The sequence below is a fragment of the Desmodus rotundus genome, chromosome 9 (assembly GCF_022682495.2).
Source record: "Desmodus rotundus isolate HL8 chromosome 9, HLdesRot8A.1, whole genome shotgun sequence".
In the NCBI taxonomy this organism is placed as follows: domain Eukaryota; kingdom Metazoa; phylum Chordata; class Mammalia; order Chiroptera; family Phyllostomidae; genus Desmodus; species Desmodus rotundus.
Genome location: NC_071395.1, coordinates 58618196 through 58636954, shown reverse-complemented (window position 1 = coordinate 58636954; position 18759 = coordinate 58618196). Strand labels below are relative to the sequence as shown.

Below are 18759 nucleotides of genomic sequence, written 5' to 3'. Positions count from 1 at the left end.
AATGGGCAGGTGTGTCAGCAGCTCCATAAAAGCGCAGCACCTCCTCAAACTTGGGGTCTCTCCTGCAGTGTAGTCCATTGTGTGCAGCTAACATTTGGCCCTGGACATGGAGATCAGGGCAATTGACTGAAAACACTGCGCTTTTCTGTGAACAGCAGTTTCTGTCTCTGACCTGCGGCTTGTGTCTGTGTCTGGCTGGCAGATGCTTTGCTGCTGGATACTCAGTTTGGTGACCAGAAAGGGATGCTGTCAGAGACATATCATTCCAGAAGAGAAAGAAGGTGGCCAGTTAACAGGACCTGAGGGAGGTCCATGGGACTTGGTGGTGGACATGCCAACCCAACTGTGTGGTCAGCTGGGCAGGAAGCCTGCCCTGCTTGCTGCCTGTGAATGGAGAGGCACTGGGTGGGTGACTGCAGCCTGCACACCCAGAAGTGGGTTCAGAGACAGCCTCCTCCTGGTCGGTGCCTTGGTTGACATGCTCTCTCCTTGGTGCTGTTGGTTCAGCTGTAGGTCGCCCCACCTCCCACCTCCCAATTGATCTTACTGAAGCTAATGGGCCACCTTGACTCCTGGCCCCCGCCCCTGGGAGATCCATGCTCTGCTTCTGGAATAATTTGCCCTTGACTTTTCTGTCTCTTAACCAGCTCTGATGTCAGACCCTCTTGGCACCTGGCACTCTCCCTCCCCTTAGATTAAACACTTCTTTCCCAACCTTCCACCCACTGGCTATAAAACAGTCAGGGAGGTGAAGAGTGTCCATCTTGCATTTCTGTATGTAAGTTTGCTGTTAAATTCCTTAACTGACAAGCTAGACTAGTCTGGCTCATTCACTGGCCTCTTGGCTCCTTCAGCATTTGGGGAGAGCTTTGCATATACAGTCCTCTTCCAAAACATCAACAGACATTACAACCTGTGTTGGGCCATCGTTGACCCCAGTGGCCAGAGGGCAGGAGTAAGTGAGAACTTGGGGCACGAGGATAGGCATCAGGCACGCATGCATGGAGGGTTCTTTCTGAGGTACTAGTGAAGGACCAGGTGCAGGCAGCGGGCCTTGGCACGAGACACCTCTCTGCACAGACAAAGCCCCATGGGAAATGGCTGGCACACACTTGTGGAGCCTGTGTGGCATCTACCGTAGAACACTGGTGACAGCAGGAGGGGTGGCCCACAGGGGTGTGTGTTCTGACAGGTGCCCCTGCCTCCTCAGACATATTGTTCAGGGAGAGAGATTTGAGATGTTCTGCTAAGTGGACACCCCCATCAAAAAAGGTTAGTGCCATGCAAGTTAGACCCCAATGAGCCGAGGGGCATGGAGTCCAGACAGCGATGGGAGGCGAGTGTTATGTCAGCAGGAAGGGCCATGCTGCCTGGGTTAGGGTTTGGGCGAGCCCAAAGCACTGCAGGTCACTAAACTGTGGAAGTGTGTGTGGGATGGTTCCATCCCTGACACTTGGCCCCTTCTTCCCCCTCTACCCAACCACCACAGCTTTAGGAGGAAAATGATCAGGAGCGGTGTCAGTCTCTCTGGGCCAGAGGGACTAGAGGTCCTCTGTGCCCATCCTATATGGCTAGGACCTTGAGCAGGGGGGAGAAGTCAGACCATCACAGGTCTACCAGATACAGGTGCCTGGATTCCAATGATGGAATCTTCTCAAGGCTGCCAGTTCTCCAGGAAGATAGTTTTGACTTGATGCCAAGTCAGGGGACTGTAGCTGTGGCTCCTGCCCCTAGACCCTGATGTGTGCTGTGGAATTTCCTGCTCCAAACATGGGCAGTGGACACTCCTGGGGGAATGCCCACGCAGGGAGCATGTCACTGCCCAGATCCATAGTCTGTTTCTTCCCAGGTTGGGGAGAAAGGAGGTTCTGGGCCTCCCGTGTGACATGAGGTAGCTGGGGTAAAGGGACAGGCCACAGCCAGAGGGAGTAGGTTGTCACCAGCCCAATGCAGTCCCTGCTCTGTGGCTCCAGCTGGTGTAGGTTACATGGCTATCACAGGTCTGTGGTGCCTCCATGTGGCAAGGCTTCTAACACAAGTCTCCAGTGCTTTTGGCTCCCTGGCAGCTGCCTGGGGCTGGGTCAGGGATTGGCCCTCTGCCCCCAACACTCAGCTCCTACTGTATGAGGACATTTTGTCTGTTGGCAAATCTTTTGCCCAATGCTGCTCTTCCTGTCCTAGAGCTTTTGCGAATGGCCTGGTTGTTTCTTTTGCCATTTAACAAACTACAGATGGCCTGGTGAAAGACACCCCCTCCCTTGAGACCATGAGCCATGGAAGCAAAGAGATCGCTGAGAGGGCTCCCACCCAAGTCACCAAGGTTCCACATAGGGCTGCCACAGGGTGCATGGCACTGACCCCACGTCAGACCACACAGAGGACTGTCGAGAAATACTCTCCTCTAGATGGGGGGCATATTGCATGAAGTGGACCCCTGTCCTGGCAGGTCAGTGCCTCCCAGGGCCACTGTGGTGTTTCCCACCATGATGCTGCTTTGGGTCAGCCAACAGCCGGCTCTGACCCCATGGCTGTGGGCCATTCAGACCACCTGCTATTTGACCAATATGTCAGCATAAGCCAACTGTCCAGCTGCCCCTTTCACTCACTGGACACAGCTGTCTCCAGAGGAGCGCCCCTCTGGGGTCTCACTGGGTGACAGTCAGGGTGAAAGACCAGGACTGCCCACCGCAGTCAGAACCCAGGACCCCACCCTGACTGCCTGGGTGTGGTGCATCCTTCTTTCCCCTCACAGGTGGCCAGCCTGTACATGCTCCTGGGAGCAGCCCGGTCCAAAGGGAGGGCCCAAGGGGTACAGAGTCACTTCTGGGTGACTTTATGAACAGCCTTGTCCCTATGAGCCCACCCTTCAGGTAAAAGTTCTGGGCGAAGAGGGATGGTAGGGAGGCAGTTGAGCTGCAGACATTCCATGTGGGGTGAGGTGTCTGGGAGGAGACTTCCACGGGCCCCATGACATGGCCCAGCAGGTCTCCCTCCTGAAGGGAGGCCCCGGGCAGTTCTCTGAAGCCACCACTGACAATTAGCTGCTGTATCCACCAGTTCTGCCATGCAGCTCTGATTATAGCACAGTTATGACCCCTCCTGCATGTGCCAGCACAATGCCCTAGTGTCCTCTCCAGCCCCACCCTCAGCCCTTCATGGGCGAACAAGCACCCCGGGCTAGTTGTGGACAAGCAGGACAAGAAGGATCCATGGTCCTGGGATTATGCCTCCAAAACCAGGACTGGACCCAGACATTCACCCTGAACTAGGGACTCAGAGACAGCAGACCCAAAGCTGAAAGAGCTGTCCACACAGCCCACCTGGACTCTGCCCCTTTCCACAGCAATACACTGGAAACCTAAGTGGAAAGGCTCTGCTGAGTTCTGTGAGTCCTTTTGGTGAATCACTGGCCTGAAAGGTGGTTGTGGGACCCCAACCTCGGTGTTCCTGAACTCTCTGCAGCTCCCATTACACTCATATCAAGCCCGAGGCCTCATAGTAGCCCTCTTTCCCAACTGTTCTGCCTCCGCACCCCTTCCTCCTGGCCTCATCACTGCCCTTTGGAACCTTCACACACATGTGCCTGGCTCTGCCTTAGTTCTCAGGCTGGCACATCACACCTTTGTCTCTACGCTGTCGCCTGTCTCCGCCCCCAGAAGGCAGCTCCCTCGGGCAGTTGAGCTGCCCTCTGTCCTGCCTCCTCTACCCTGGCTTGGCTCTCCTTGATTCGGGAGAAGGCATCTAGGGCAGCAGGCCTGTCCCTCACACCCAGCCCCTGACCAGGCACCACCCTAGGTCCCTGGTCAGCTTGATTCCGTCGGGGCGGCTCTTCTATGTGGCAGGGCCAGCACCTCTAGGCCATGGGGACCTACCTTTGTACCAGCTGATGACAGGCTTGGGTGTGCCCATCACACGGCAGGCCAGCTTGACTGTTTCACCCAGCTCAGCTGTGCAGTCGGCCAGCTCTTCCTCAAAATCTGGGGACCCTGGGGACACACACACCATATACCTGGGCCCTCAGTCCCCGCCTCCCCTCCCCCCCCACAGGGCTAGAAGTCCCAAGGCCAAAGGGTGTGGCTGCTACAAACACCAGTCCTTGCGATCCCACACTGGGCCCACTGTGGGTCCCACACTGGGCCCACACTGGGCTCTGAATCGGAGGCAGGCTGGGTGTTCCTGGGGAGTGGTGGGGAGTATGCAGAGGTTAGTGTGTTGAAAAGGAGGCTCTCCCATTCCAGGTGAGAAAGGAGACCCAGGGGTCAGACCTTCACACCTCTAAACCCCTGGGCATCTACTGTGTGCTGGGATCCCCTGAGTGAGACCCAATGTCCCCACTAGGGTCAGAGCCAGCCCAGCACCCCAGTTCAGCACATAGAGAGGCTGAGGTGATGGAGGGGAGAGCTAGCCAACTGACCCAGGAGGCAGCCATTTCCCTGGTGGCTGCCCAGGCAGGGGCAGGGACCTGGGTGTCCCTGAGCCAGATGGCCTAGCTAAAAGGTTTGAGCCTGCATCTGGCCTCCACACCAGGACTGGCACTCACGCCAGACAGGCAGGGCCAGGCGCTGCTGGATGCCGCTGATCTCCTTCACCCAGGCATTCTTGGTGATGACAGTCCGCGCCTGCAGGAGGAACTTGCGCACCGAGTCCTCCCTCTCGTGCCACACCTCGAAGGCGCGGTCATCCCCCTCCACCTGCTCGTTCAGGTCGATGTTGCTCAGCTGTGGGGGGGAGGAGGCAGGCTCACTGCCCTGGATGAGATGTGGCCAGAGGACCGGCCTAGGTCTCCCTCACACACCCTGCAGCCCGCCCCCCTCCCCACCAGGCTGTCTAATGCCCACAGACCTTCATCATGTTCCGGAACACATAGCTAAATGTGTCAGTGTGTGAGTCCCTCCTGGGCTTGCAGACTACCAGGTGGTGGGGGAACAGGAAAACGTGGCGGTGGTGGCCCTTCCAGGGCATCCGTGCACCGGGTGCCCCCTCCCACACGATGAAGTGGCCCTGGGAGAGTGGTCAGCCCTTGGTCAGCCTGGGGCAGAGCCGCCACCCTGCCCTATGACCCACCCTGCATGGCGCCCACCCCAGACCTGGCGGATGGGCTCGCCCAGGGCCTCCAAGGTGCCTGGGTAGTTCTCCATGAGCGACACATGTAGCTGGTTCTCGGCACGCTGAGGCAGGGCAGACACCGCTGCGTAGGCCTGCTCCAGCAGTGCACAGTTCTGCCGGTTCCGAGCCTTGTTGCGGATCAGCTCCTGGAGAGACAGCAGGTCAGGGTTACCACAGGGCAGGACAAGGTAGTGAGGGCAAGGGACAGCCAGCCTACCTTGAGCAGGGCCTGGTACTGCTGGACCCGCTGGACTGGCTGCTCCAGGAAGTGCTGTAGCGGGGGTGGGGGCGGCTGTGAGGGGTCAGCAGCTGACAGCACCTCCTCTGTGTATTTCTGTGGGAACCGCAGAGTGGGTTTCAGGGCATCAGGGCGAGGCCCGGGGGGTGGCTTGTGTTACCCAGGTCCCGAGAGCAAGCACGTATTCCCTCCTTCCCAGGTGGGCCCTCCCCTCAATGGCTGGTCATTGACAGGTGGCAAAAACTTCAGGGGGCTCTGCCTGCTTTACTCACTAAGCCAGAGCCTGGGGACCTGGGCAGGCTGGTGGGGGGTCCCTGGAAGGTGGGGAAAGGCAGGGCACTGTCAGGGAAGATGATCTTGGAAATGGGGCCAGCAGTATTGGGGGAAGAGGCACCTTGTAGAATTCCTGCACAGCTGTGCTGACCACCACCGACTCGGCCTGCACTCGGCCCACCAGGAACTCCAGGTACTTCTCGAAGGCCACCTGGTTCTTAATGAAGCACATGGCCACATCATCATCTGTGTCACAGCTCTGCAGCTCCTGCAGGAAGCTGCCATGGAAGGGACAGTGTCAGGACCCTGCCCACAACCCATGACCCAGCTCCAGTCCTCAGGCTTGGGAGGAAACAGGCTCCAGCCAGCGCCTAGTCCCACTGGCTCCTGGGAGTGAAGTGGACAAGGGCAATGGGAGCACATGTGTGCAGTGTTTGAGGGAGCGCACATGTGTGCAGACATGTATGTACATGTGGCACACACAAGGAACTACACGTACATTTGGGCATATATGTGCAGGCACAAGTACACCAGTACACACATGTGGATGCGTGTTGTGTGCCATACACATGTAACCCATTCTCAGGCATTCAAGGGCACGTATATGTGTGCATTCGTGTGTCTTGTGTGCCCATGCACATGCATGTTAGGGCATGTGAGCATGTGTGCCTATGTATAGAGGTTGCAGCAGGTGGGACTGCTGCAGGGACTCCATGGGTAACCCAGGTGCACACATCTGGGTTCCTGGGGATGCATGCACACCTCGTACAGAGATGTGGTATGCCCATGAGTAAATCAGGTCACCCCAGTTTCTTTTCTCTTCTTGGCTCTTGCCTACCCCAAGGCCCAGACCTGTGGGTACATGTGCATATGTGTGAGAGTGTGTGTGCAATGTGTGGCATGTGTCCACATGTGGGTACATGTGTTGCATGCACACAGGCCCACCCACCTTCTGTGGAAGTGGCTGAGTTCCTGCATGTTCCGGAAAATGACAGCCTTCTGGCTGGCCACGGTGGCAGGCACATGGGGGCAGTGGTCCAGGTACTCCATGTGGTGGCTCTGCAGGAATTGCAGCTTGCCAACAAAGGCCTGCTCGGAGCTCAGAAGCTCCTGGATGACGGAGCTGGAGGCAGAGTGTGAGGGGACCAGGAATTCAGGTGCTAAATGGGCACCTCCCCTCACATGAAGCCTGGGGCCAGACAGATGGTGGAGGCGCCACTCCCATAGGGTTGCCCTACCACACAAAGTCACCAGGCAAAGACTGCACCCCCCCCCACCCCCACCATGGCTCCTCACCTCAGCCGCCTCTTGTACTCATCCTCAGACATGGCCTCCCTAGGGAACTCGGGGACCTCAGCAGGCCCCCACTCAGGTGACAGCTGGTGAGGAACAGAGAGGGTCGTAGGTGGCCTTGGTGCTGGCCCAGCCCTGTGGGGGTCAGGTTCCCGTACTTATCAGGGGATGACAATCCCAGGACAACCACCCCACCCCTGGCAGTCTAGGTACCTTGAGCCGCTTATCCAGGTAGGCAGGGGACACCCAGCCCTGTCGTGAGGGGCTGGATTTGGTGGGCTTGGTGCGCACAAGCCAGCGCAGAGGGTGGGCTGAGTCCAGCACCTCCACATACTGGCCTTCCCGCAGTGAGATGGTGTCCTGCTCAGCCCCCAGAGGCAGATAGTCAGCCGTGACCACATAGATATCAAAGATCTGGGGGAAGGGGTGCTGAGTCAGACCCAGTAAGGAGTCAGTAGGGCCTCTCACGGCCCCAAGCCACAGGGCCCCTGGTAGTGAATGGGGAGGAAGGAGTCATCCTGACATTCTGTGAAATTACACAACAGGCCCAACTGATTTCTGTGATGGAAACACAGTAAGGGGTGCCAGGTAAGGCCACCCCAGAGTGACAAGGGGGGAGCCTTGGGGGTGTGGGGGTGTCTGGATGTAGCAGTATGTCAGCTGTTCAGAGATGCACTTCCAGCCTCCTCCTCCTGGCTCCCTGAGGACCCAGTTCCCTCCCCACCCTCACTTCTCCCCCCAGCCTCATGCCCCCCCAGCCCGCTGCCCCTGAAGCACCTCTCCCCGGGAGTCTCCGTCTTCCGACTCTGAGGATGATTCCTGGACAATAGAGGAGGGGCGGGAGCGGCCATGCCGGGGGGATGCAGACGGTGTCTTGGATTCCTCGTCACTGTCACCTCCAGGCACCTGCAGCTTGGCTAGGGGCACAGGGCATGTGATACTGGGAAGGGACAGTCCCTTGTGTCCCTCCCCATGGGTCTCCAGGGTATGGGTGTGGGGGGCCCTGGCCCTGGGTCACTGCCCCCCCCCCCCACCCAAGACCTGGCTCCACAAAGACCCCTCACCCTGAGTGATCTTGGCCGACACCATCTCTGTGATTTGTGAGGTCAGCTTCTGCAGGAACTCCTCTGTGCCCACCTCAGCCAGAGACAAGTGACCACGGGCCTTGGGCGCCAGGGGCTCTCCTGGTGGTCAGACCCTAGCTCAGCCAGTGTGCACTGAAGACAAGCCTGAACAGCCCCTGCAGGCCTACCCTGAACCCAGGGTTCAGGGAAGATGGGATCACACAGGCTTGGGGCTATGTTGCCAGAAGCAGATAGGCTGACCAGGATAAGGGGCTTTAATGGCTCAGAGGTGTCTGACACAAGGTATGACTGAGGGCTACAAATGCAGGGAAGCGGGGCCCAGGAGAGGGGCATCGGGTGGTCAGGAGTGTGGGTGGTCAGCACAGCTGCAGGGCGCTAGGCCAGGGCAGCTCAGGGCCAAGCCAGGTACAGGTTAGGATGGGGGAAGAGCATGAAGACATTGAAGCCCCCAATAGGGTTTGTGCCTCCTCTCTTGGTGGCATCAACTTGGCAGTTGGTCTGGGAAGGGGTTTGGGTGGTTTGGGTGGGGTAGGGGCAGAACCTAGATATCTAGCCCTAGGGTGTGGAGATGGGGGGTGCGAGCCTCGGTGGCTGGGGTCAGGGATGAATGACGGCTGCTGAGGGGGTAGGTGCAGGTCACCCGAGAAGTGACCAGAAGGTGGGTGATGGGCAAATGGCCCTGTCCTCTCTATTTCTGTGCAGATCGATACTTGTCATAAAAAAGTGAAAAATATACCAAGGTTCCAGAATACACTGTGCAGGTGCCCAGGAAGGGTCTGGATGCTCACCCCAGCCCTGACTGGGCAACCATCTGCCCCTCGCCTGGGCACCACACAGCCAGCTGGATGGCTGGACATGAGAGCTGAGCCAATGGCTGGCCAGGCACAAGGGCAACCAGAGGGGCACCTGGGGAACCCCAGCCCAAAGCTGGGAGAGCGGGTATTGCAGGCCACCTGGGGTCAGGCAGCCTCCTCCACACTCCACCCCAAATTAGGAATAAGCCACCTGTGCGCCCCCATACCTTTCTGCCCAGCAAGGTCAGTGAAACCTGCAGGTTCCAGCATCTGTTCAGAGGTGGCTTGGGTCCTAGAGAGGGTGGGGATGTCCTGAGGGCCTGGGGTGAGCCCACCACCCACACCCTTGGGAGGGAGTCCGAGTGCAGTGGGCCAGGTACCACAGTCAGGCCCTGGGGAGCTTCTTTTACAATGGAGAAACCAAGGCACAGAGAGATTTGGGGCTGGCCCAAGCCACACAGCTTGCAAGAGACAGAGCCAGGCTGTGGCCCAGGGTGGGGTTCCCTCTCCAACAGCATGCTGTTCCCCACCCCAGGGCCAGGATCCCCAAGACACCCCCATTAGTTCTGGTACAGCCCCTCACTCACCCCTGAAGAAAGGTAGAGATGAGGGCCTCCTTCACCCCAGCTGTCTCTCCTGCTGCCTCCACCTCCTTGGGCACTGTCAGAAGGACAGGTGACCTCCAGGTTGACACCCAGCCCGCTGAGATGATTTTGGTGGGGACCTCTGCCTGGGATGTGTGGGCCACCCACTCCCACCTGGGGGCCTCAGCCTGTCTGTCCAGAGCCGCCAAGGAAGGCTGTGCCTGGCATCCCAACTGGGCCCACACCCACCCCCCCATGGTAGGGGCAGGAATGGGTTCACACTTGATGCTCTACCCCACAGAGGGGCTGAACGGGGCCAGTAAGAGACTGCTTGGGTCCTCTGCTTGGGGAGGGGCCTTGGTGGGGTCTCAGGGAGAGGGTGCAAATCCCCAGCAGTGGCAGCTCCCTCCCATCCCCACTGGGCCACCCATGCCCACTCACAGCCACAGACATGCAGGCTGGCGGAGCAGAGTGCCTGGCCAGCAGCATTGGACGCGATGCAGTTGTAGATGCCCTGGTGTTGTCGGCCCACATTCAGCAGGACCAGGCTGTGCTGCTGGGCTGAGCTGGCCACCGTGTAGCCCGGTGTGTCTGGGCCAATCCACAGCACCTGCTCAGCCTCCTCTCGCAGCCAATGCACAGCTGGGGCTGGTATACCTGGGGCAGGAGTGGACAATGGACAGTCAGTCCCCACTGAGAAGAGGGTTCTAGGGAGGTGCCTCTCACACTTTCTGGGGGGCCCTGAGATGGGCAGGGGCTGCTCTGAGTCCTCTGGAGGTTCTGAGTGGGGAAGAGGCTGCTCTGAGCCTCCCTGAGGATCCTGGGTAGGGAGGGCAGGATGCCCTACCTTCAACCTTCACGGAGAAAGTGATGCTGGAGCCCTTCTTCACCTTCTTGGAGGTGAACTTCTCCAGGAATTGGGGTGGTACCAGCTCTTGCTGCACAACTGGGGAGACACAAACGACTGCTGGTGTCCAGTATAGAGCCACAGCCCTGTGTGGTGCCTGGGCTTTGCCCCTCCCCCCAGGCCCAGACCCCACTGGCCCGGGGCAGCTGTCCCTGCAGCCTGTTTCCAGCGTGCTTTTCTCCTTCCACCTGATGGCCATTCCCATAGCGCCCTGCAGAGCCTCCGGCACCCCTCTGCTGGTCAGGACTTGGCTCACCTGCTGCCGGCTTTTCTTCTGGGTCAGTGGGGCCTGAAAGAGGCAGGAAAGTCAGACCTGAAGTGGGATGGAGCCTCCTACCTGGGCCAGGGCATGCTCAAGGGGTGGGGCCCCAAGGATGCCCTCCCGCTCCTGCACCCAGCCCCTTCTGGAATCCAGGCAGGGAGCCATCTGCTCTCCCACTGCACTTCTGTACATGGGGCAATGAACGTGGGCTCAATCCCATGCTTGCAGGTGGTGGGGGGCAGTAGGGAGAGGTGTAGGCAGACATCAGTCCCAGCACCCACCTCGGACCAGTAGCCGAGCAGATGAGTAGGCAGCGCCCACGGTGTTGCTGACATAGGCCGAGTACTGGCCAGCGTCCTCACCGGTGACCGAGAGGATCTCCAGGGTGTGCACTGTCTTCTTATCCACCATGCGAATGTGTGCAGAAGCAGCCAGGGACTGCCCGTCTTTGAACCAGTACAGGCGGGGCACTGGGTAGCCTGGAACCACAGGGGGAGTGGTCAGCACAGGTTCCCTGCGCAGTGGGCACTGTGCCCTCCCCCTGGCCTGGGGGGAGGATCTATGGAGACCCCTAGGGTCACAGTCATGGCCCGACCTCTGCTGGGAGAGGTGCCACCTGACCCTCTGACCCTATTCCCCTCACCTTTCACCTTGAGTTGGAACTTGGCCAGGCATGTGCCAGGGGTCACCTGGAGGTCTTTCAGCTCTTCCACTATCTGGGGCAGTTGTCCCTCCTCTGATGTAGACTCTGCACCATCCTGCTCATGGCTGACAGAGAACAGAGGGGCAGTGTGATATGGATAGGTGAGGGGCCCTGGGCAGGAGGGGTGGGGTCAGGCCTAGATGGCTTCCCAGGTCCCCCGTTAACATGCTGGACAGAAGCCACATGGCCAGGTGAAGCCCCCAGGTCTGGGATTCTGTCACTATAAGCCAGCACAGCCACCCACACTCCAGGGCTGGGGCTACCAGCCTGCTGGGCACTGCCTACCCCTACATGGCTCCCACCTGGACAGGTAGCCTTGGGCACTGAAGTAGGACGAGGTCTCTGTGGCATCTGCGGCAGTGTCATAGTCGGTGCTGGTCACTAGGGATGAAATGTGAAGCTGGAGCCAGGCTGTGCCCCCTCTGCCCAGGCACAACCCCACCCCAGGGGCCACCTGGTTCTCACTGCACAGCTGTCCCTGAGAGCCACTTATCCTCCTGAGTCAGAAGTTATGGGGACACAGCTACCCCGTGGCCTCTCCTGCCCCTAGACTGTTACCAGCCCAAGTTCCAGGCCTATAACTAACTACATGACCCAACAAATTATAAACATAGGGTGACTCTGGGCTTCATAAATGGCAGGCAGGGACAGTGGCTGCCTCTTCCCATTCTGCTCCACTAGAGGATAGGATCTGCTGTATCTGGGCCTCAGCTGAGGCTTCCACTCATAGCCACAATGGTGCCTCAGGGACTGGATGTTTGTGTGCCCCCCAAGTTCACTGGGAGGTGGGATCTTTGGGAGGTGAGTAGGTTATGAGGGTGGGGCCATTAGAAATGGGTTCAGTGCCCTATGAAAGGGATCCCACAGCACTCCTCACACCATGCGTTCAGAGAGCAGAGAAGCCCCCGGCCCCTTCTCCATTCTTGGCCCTGCACACCTCTTCCATCTGGCTGTTCCTGAGCTATATCCCTTAGAATACGCCAGCGACCTAGTGAGTAAATGTTTGAGTTCTGTAAGCCACTCTAGCAAATTACTGGAACCTGAGGAGGTAGCTGGTCAGTCACAAGCACAGGGGACAACCTGGGCTTACCACTGGCATCTGAAAGGGGGGTGCTCTTGTGGGACTGAGCCCTTCACTTGTGGGGCCTGATGCCATCTCTGGGTAGGTAATGTCAGAACAGAATTAAATTGTAGGTCACCCAGCTAGTGTTGGAGAATTGCTTGTCATGGGGAAAACCAGAATTGGGCACAGAACCATCAGAATGGTTTTCAAGTCACTCAGCATTAAGCAAGTAAGGACACCGATCCCTTACAGAGAGCAAACAAAAGTGAGCCCTGTGATTGCCTCAGCTTCCTGTCTCCAGTTTCCAGGCCTCATGGAGGAAACCGAGGCAGAGCCAGGTAGGCCCTGAGTAGAGGAGACAGAAGGCAGTCAGAGTCCACAGGACAGAAAACCAGAGCCGAGGCAGCAGCACAGAGCCTCTCCCTCGAGAAGTCATCAGCAAGCGCCCCTGACAGGGAAGAGCCCTCTAAGAGGCTGGGGGACTGTGCAAGAGGGGCACAGGGCCACAGCCAGACTGTAAGGAGCTCCTGACCGCTCTCTCCCCGGGATAGGGACAACTGCTTCTAAGGCACTGTTTCCAGAGCCCAGCTCAAGGAGACCCACAGGAATGCACTACTTTGGCTCCCAGCAGAGTGAGACTCACAGTGTCAGGCCCCCAGTCACAAGCTACCAGACACACAAGGAGGCCACCACATGGAGAATAATCAATCAGAACCGACATGATGTTGCAACTGGCAGAGAAGGACATTAATGTAGGCATCACATGGTATTCTGTGTGCTCAAAAAATTAAGTAGAGACATAGAACATGGAGAGAAGATGCAAGTAGAAGTTCTGGAGATAAAAAATACAGTAGATGAGACTAATAGCAGGTTAGACACTACGAAGAAAAGAACAATGCAATAGAAAAAGCCAAATGAAATACACAGAGAAAAAACAGTTTTAAACTTAAAAGTATCAGTGAGCTGTACTATGGCTTCATGTACATATTATCTAAGTCACCAAATAAGAGGAAAAGGAAAAACATTTGAAGAAATAATGGCAAAAAAAAAATCCAAACTTACTGAAAACTATAAACCCTAAATTTCAAGAAGCTTAATGAACATAAAGAAAAGTGCACCAAAGAATATCATAATCAAATTACTCAAATCCAAGGACACAAAGAAAATCTTTGAAAGTATCCAGGGACCATTTTTGCAGAAATTGACAAATTGATCCTAAAACTCATAAAGAAAAATGCAAGAGATCCAGGTTGTTCAAAACAATCTTGAAAAAGAATAAAGTTGGAAGACTAACACTTCTATATTTCAAAACTTACTGCATAGCTACAGTGGGGCAATGCCATAACAACAGACGTTTACACCAGTGGGATGGAACTGAGAGTCAGAAAGAAACCCACACATTTAATGGGAACTAATTTGAAACATGAGGAACAAGAGTTCCAAGATAATTTTGTGGCAAAAAATAGTCTTTTCAACATGCTGCTGGGACAACTGGATTTCCACATTAAAAAAAAAAAAAAAGAAGTTGGGCCTTTACCTCACACCATATACAAAATAAACTCAAAACAGACCACAGGCCTAAATGTAAGAACTGAAAGTATAAAACTCTTAGAAGAAAGCATAGGTGTAAATCTTTATGACCTTGGATTAGGCAATGGGTTCTTAGATATGACAACCAAAGTGCAAGCAATCAAAGAAAAAGTAGATAAGCTAGACTTTATCAAAATTAAAAAGTCATGCATCAAGGACACCATTAAGAAAGTGAAGAGACAACCCACATAATGGGAGAAATTATTCAAAAATCATATATCTGATAAAAGTTTAGTACCCAGAATATAAAAAGAACTCTTACTAGTCAAAATTTAAAAAAAAAACCAAAAAACCCAATTTATAAATGGGCAAAAGATTTGAATAGAAACTTTCCCAAATAAAACATACAAATGGCCAATAAGCACATGAAACAATACCCAAAGTCATTATCACTAGAAAATGCAATAAAAATCACAGTGAGACACCACCTCACAACCTTTAGGGTGGCTGTTACTATGAAAATCAACATAACAAGTACTGGCCAGGACATGGGGAAACTGGGAGCCCCCTACAACGCTGCTGTGCTCGGAGTGAGAAATGGTGCAGCTGCTGTGGAAAACCAGTTTGAAGGTTCCTCTAAAGGTCAATGATGCAGTTACCATGTTACCCAGGAATTCCACTCCTAGCTACAAACCCAAGAGAACTGAAACCCATGTGCACACAAAAACTTGTTGTACATGACTGTTCATAGAAGCATTATTCATAAGAGCCAAAAAGCACCAAGGGATAAACATCATGCAATGATTGGATAAGAAGTCCATGTGCAGTGGAATATTTTTCAGCTTTATACAAAAGGGAATGAAGTACTGACATATATTACCACATGGATGGACTTAGAAACATGCTCAGTGACAGAAGCCAGACACAAAAGGCCACATGTTGTATGATTCCACTTATGTGAGATGTCCAGAATAAGCAAATCCACAGAGGCAGAAGTGCGTTAGTGGTTTCCAGCGGCTGGAGGAGCAGGGTGGGGTGGGGCGGAGTATGATGGCCGATGGATGTGGGGTTTCACCTGGGATGATGAAAATGCTCTGGAAGTAGTTGTTAGTGATGGTTCACAACCTTATGAATATACTAAAAGCCAATGCATTATACATTTTTCTATAGCAATTGTACTTTCTTTATTTTGGGGTGGGGGAGAATCCTGTGGAAACCACATGAGCCTGGTGCTTTTTGGGTAGGCAGGAACTCCTTGACATTTCTGTGGTAACTGGCCTGTTTAGACTTTCCACCTCACCTGGGGTGAATTTTGGGTGCCCAGGGATTCTGAGCCAGAACCAGCTTCCTGGGTGTCAGATAAGTGCAGCCCCACAGGGCCCACACCCATTAGTCAGCCTTCGACAGGGCAGACAGCGCTTTGCATCTGCCTGCTGTCTGAGAATTCTTTATATATTTTTAAATGTTGAATTTTATGGTGTGCAAGCATCTAAAAAAGTTCAAATCCCAATAGAAAAGACAAGTAATATACAGAGAAACAAAGAATAATGCCATATTTCTCACTGGAAGCAATGCACGTTAGCAGACAATGGAGCTACATCCTGAAAGGATGGGCAGAAAAAGCTGTCCTAGCAAAAATATCCTTTAAAATAAAACCAAAATAAAGACATTTTTTCAGACATGCAAAAGCTGAAAGACTTCCAGCATATACTGTCTACAAAAAATGTTAGAAGATGCCCTTTGGGCAGGAAGAAAGGGGCACTGGGTGGAAACCCGACCCACACGCCAGAGGGAAGAGCTTGGGAACAGAGGTGTCGAGCACGGCACTTGTGTGTACTCCCATCTCATTTAAGATAGCAGACTTGTTATTGTTGTCTTTTTAATAGCTTTATCCCCTTTTTATTTTCAGAGAACTGCAGATTCACATGCCATTCTGAGAAATGGTACAGAGACCCCATATACCCTTCACCCAGTTTCTGGCAAGGTTAACTTTTCTCTGAACTATATAAATGGTGACATTGATCCGCCCGCCAACCTCGTTCAGATTTTACAAGGTTCACATGAACTCCATCGAGTGTGCATATGTTCATGCAATAACATGTAGTTTTATGACACCTGTTGCATGTATCAATAACATGTTCCTTTACCTTGCTGAGTAGCACTCCATAGGACACAGTTAACCATTCCCCCCCTGAAGGACATGTGCATCATTACTAGTTTTTGGCTATTAGGAATAAAGCTACTATGAGCATTCGGGTAAAGTTTGCGTTATGAATTTGAATTTTCATTTCTTGAATAAATGCCCAATAAAATGATTGTTGGGCCACATGGTAAGTATATGATTAGTTTTGTAAAAACAGACACACCATGTTCTGGAGTAGTTGCACTGGTTTCCCCTCCTGCCAGCAGTCCATGGGGAGTCCCCTGACTCCGCCCCTCCAATGCAGGGCTCACAGCTCCATTTTTTAAAAAATATATTTATTGATTATGCTATTACAGTTGTCCCATTCTCCCCCCACTCCACTCCATCCTGCCCACCCCCTCCGTCCCACATTCCCCCCCTATAGTTCATGTCCATGGGTCATACTTATAAGTCCTTTGGCTTCTACATTTCCTGTACTATTCTTACCCTCCCCCTGTCTATTTTCCACCTATCATCTATGCTACTTATTCTCTGTACCTTTCCCCCCCTCTCCCCCTCCCACTCCCCTATTGACAACCCTCCATGTGATCTCCATCTCTATGGTTCTGTTCCTGTTCTAGTTGTTTGCTTAGTTTGCTCTTGTTTTTGTTTTAGGTGTGGTCGTTAATAACTGTGAGTTTGCTGTCATTTTTACTGTTCCTATTTTTGATCTTCTTTTTCTTAGGTAACTCCCTTTAACATTTCATATAATAAGGGCTTGGCGATGATGAACTTCTTGAACTTGACCTTATCTGAGAAGCACTTTATCTTCCCTTCCATTCTAAATGATAACTTTGCTGGCTACAGTAATCTTGGATGTAGGTCCTTGCGTTTAATCTTGGGTAATGTAATTATGATGTGCCTTGGTGTGTTCCTCCTTGAGTCCAGCTTCTTTGGGACTCTCTGAGCTTCCTGGACTTCCCGGAAGTCTATTTCCTTTGCCAGATTAGGGAACTTCTCCTTCCTTATTTGTTCAAATAAGTTTTCAATTTTTTGTTCTTCCTCTTCTCCTTCTGGCACCCCTATAATTCGGATGTTGGAACGTTTCAAGATGTCCTGGAGGTACCTAAGCCTCTCCTCATTTTTCCGAATTCTTGTTTCTTCATTCTTTTCTGGTTGGATGTTTCTTTCTTCCTTCTCGTCCACACCATTGATCTGAGTCCCAGTTTCCTTCGCATCACTATTGGTTGGTTCCCTGTACATTTTCCTTTGTCTCTCTTAGCATAGGCTTCATTTTTTCATCTGGTTTTCGAACAGATTCAACCAATTCTGTGAGTGTCTTGATAACCAGTGTTTTGAACTGTGCATCTGATAGGTTGGCTATCTCTTCCTTGTTTAGTATCTTTTCTGGAGCTTTGAAGTGTTCTGTCATTGGGGCCTTTTTTTTTTTTTTTTTGTCTTGGTGTGTCTGTTACTTTAAGGGGCGGAGCCTTAGGTGTTCACTGGGGCGGGGTAACGCTGGTCGCTGCTCTGTGACGCTATACATGGGGGAGGGGACAAGAGGGAGCAATGGCGCCCGCTCCACTCTCCACCGGATTTCAGCCACTCCCTCCACTACCCACAATCAAACTGGGCCCCTCTGGTGCTGGTTCCCGAGTGGGTGGGCCTGTGCACACTCTAGGCCCCTGTGGGTCTCTCCAACGACCTCTCCCGTGAGGCTGGGAGTCTCTCCTGCTGTTGCCCCAACCCCCACGGGCGTTTTCAATCAGAGGTTTGAGGCTTTATTTCCCCCAGCTGGAGCCCTGGGTTGTGCGGTCTGCCTCACTCCCCGCCGTTCATCCGGTTTATCTGTGCGCGAATGTGGGACCACGGGGTGCTACCCGTCGCTCTGCCTGCCCCGCTCTCCGCCACTCTGAGTCCGGCCCTCTGGGTTTATCTGAATGAATGTGGGGCTGCAGGGTCTGCTAGTGCTCGGACTGCCTGCGCTGTTCATCCCACACTCCGCCAGTCTCGGTCCCGCCACTGCCACGTGAGTCCTCTCCACCCTGGTGCCCGTCTCCGCCCCTCCTACTGGTCTGGATGAATGTTTATTTTTTATTTCCTTGGTGTCGGACCCCCTTGCCGTTGGATTCTCTGTCAGTTCTGGTTGTGTGAGGAGGCGCAGTGTGTCTACCTACACCGCCATCTTGGTTCTCCCAGCTCCATTTTTGTGTTAGCTGCCTAGCACTGTGCAGAGGTGTCCTGCTGGGACCTGATTTGCATTTTCCTGTCGGACACCTTCCACACACTTATTTGACATCTCCATGTTCTTTCCCATGAAATGTCTGCACACAGTCCTGTTCTAATTGGATTTTTTGACTTTTTTACTCTTTCATATTGAGCTTTCTTTATATAGTTTAGATAAAGTCCTTTATAAGATGTGTGGTTTGCAGACATTCCCTCCCAGCCTGTAGCATTTCATTCTGCGCACCAGTCTTTCTCACAGCAGAAGTTTTTAACTCTGATGACATCCACTTTATGATTTTTTTCTTTTATGGGTCAAGTATACAACAGCCTTTCCTAGTTCTAGGTGCTGAAGATTTTCTCCTACTGTTTTTTTAAAGTTTATATTTTACATTTAGGTATGAAATCCATTTCAGTTAATTTTCATGTAAGGTCTAGGTTCTTTTTTTTCCCTTCCTTATAAATGTCCAAATTACTCCAGCACCATCTGTGGAAATTCTATCCTTCCTCCACTTAATTGCCTTGCACTTTTGTCAAAAATCAGTCAGACATGTTTGTATGGATCATCACGTGGCC

General features: G+C 53.5%; 1 protein-coding gene across 5 annotated transcripts in view; it reads right to left on the bottom strand.

Annotated features, from left to right (window-relative positions):
- The window catches only part of OBSCN (obscurin, cytoskeletal calmodulin and titin-interacting RhoGEF), a 104792-nt gene that overhangs the window by 25052 nt on the left and 60981 nt on the right, over positions 1–18759 (bottom strand). For all 5 annotated transcript variants that reach the window (XM_071219246.1, XM_071219247.1, XM_071219248.1 and 2 more), the window contains 19 exons: positions 11548–11626; positions 11186–11310; positions 10824–11021; positions 10537–10569; positions 10221–10319; positions 9815–10030; positions 9377–9449; positions 9017–9081; positions 7975–8094; positions 7688–7827; positions 7124–7324; positions 6914–6996; positions 6567–6740; positions 5739–5895; positions 5324–5440; positions 5088–5252; positions 4843–5001; positions 4541–4718; positions 3873–3986 (listed from right to left, as the gene is read on the bottom strand). In XM_071219246.1, coding sequence (XP_071075347.1) covers positions 3873–3986; positions 4541–4718; positions 4843–5001; positions 5088–5252; positions 5324–5440; positions 5739–5895; positions 6567–6740; positions 6914–6996; positions 7124–7324; positions 7688–7827; positions 7975–8094; positions 9017–9081; positions 9377–9449; positions 9815–10030; positions 10221–10319; positions 10537–10569; positions 10824–11021; positions 11186–11310; positions 11548–11626 — 2496 coding nt within the window. The remainder of the gene's footprint in view (positions 1–3872; positions 3987–4540; positions 4719–4842; positions 5002–5087; positions 5253–5323; positions 5441–5738; positions 5896–6566; positions 6741–6913; positions 6997–7123; positions 7325–7687; positions 7828–7974; positions 8095–9016; positions 9082–9376; positions 9450–9814; positions 10031–10220; positions 10320–10536; positions 10570–10823; positions 11022–11185; positions 11311–11547; positions 11627–18759) is intronic.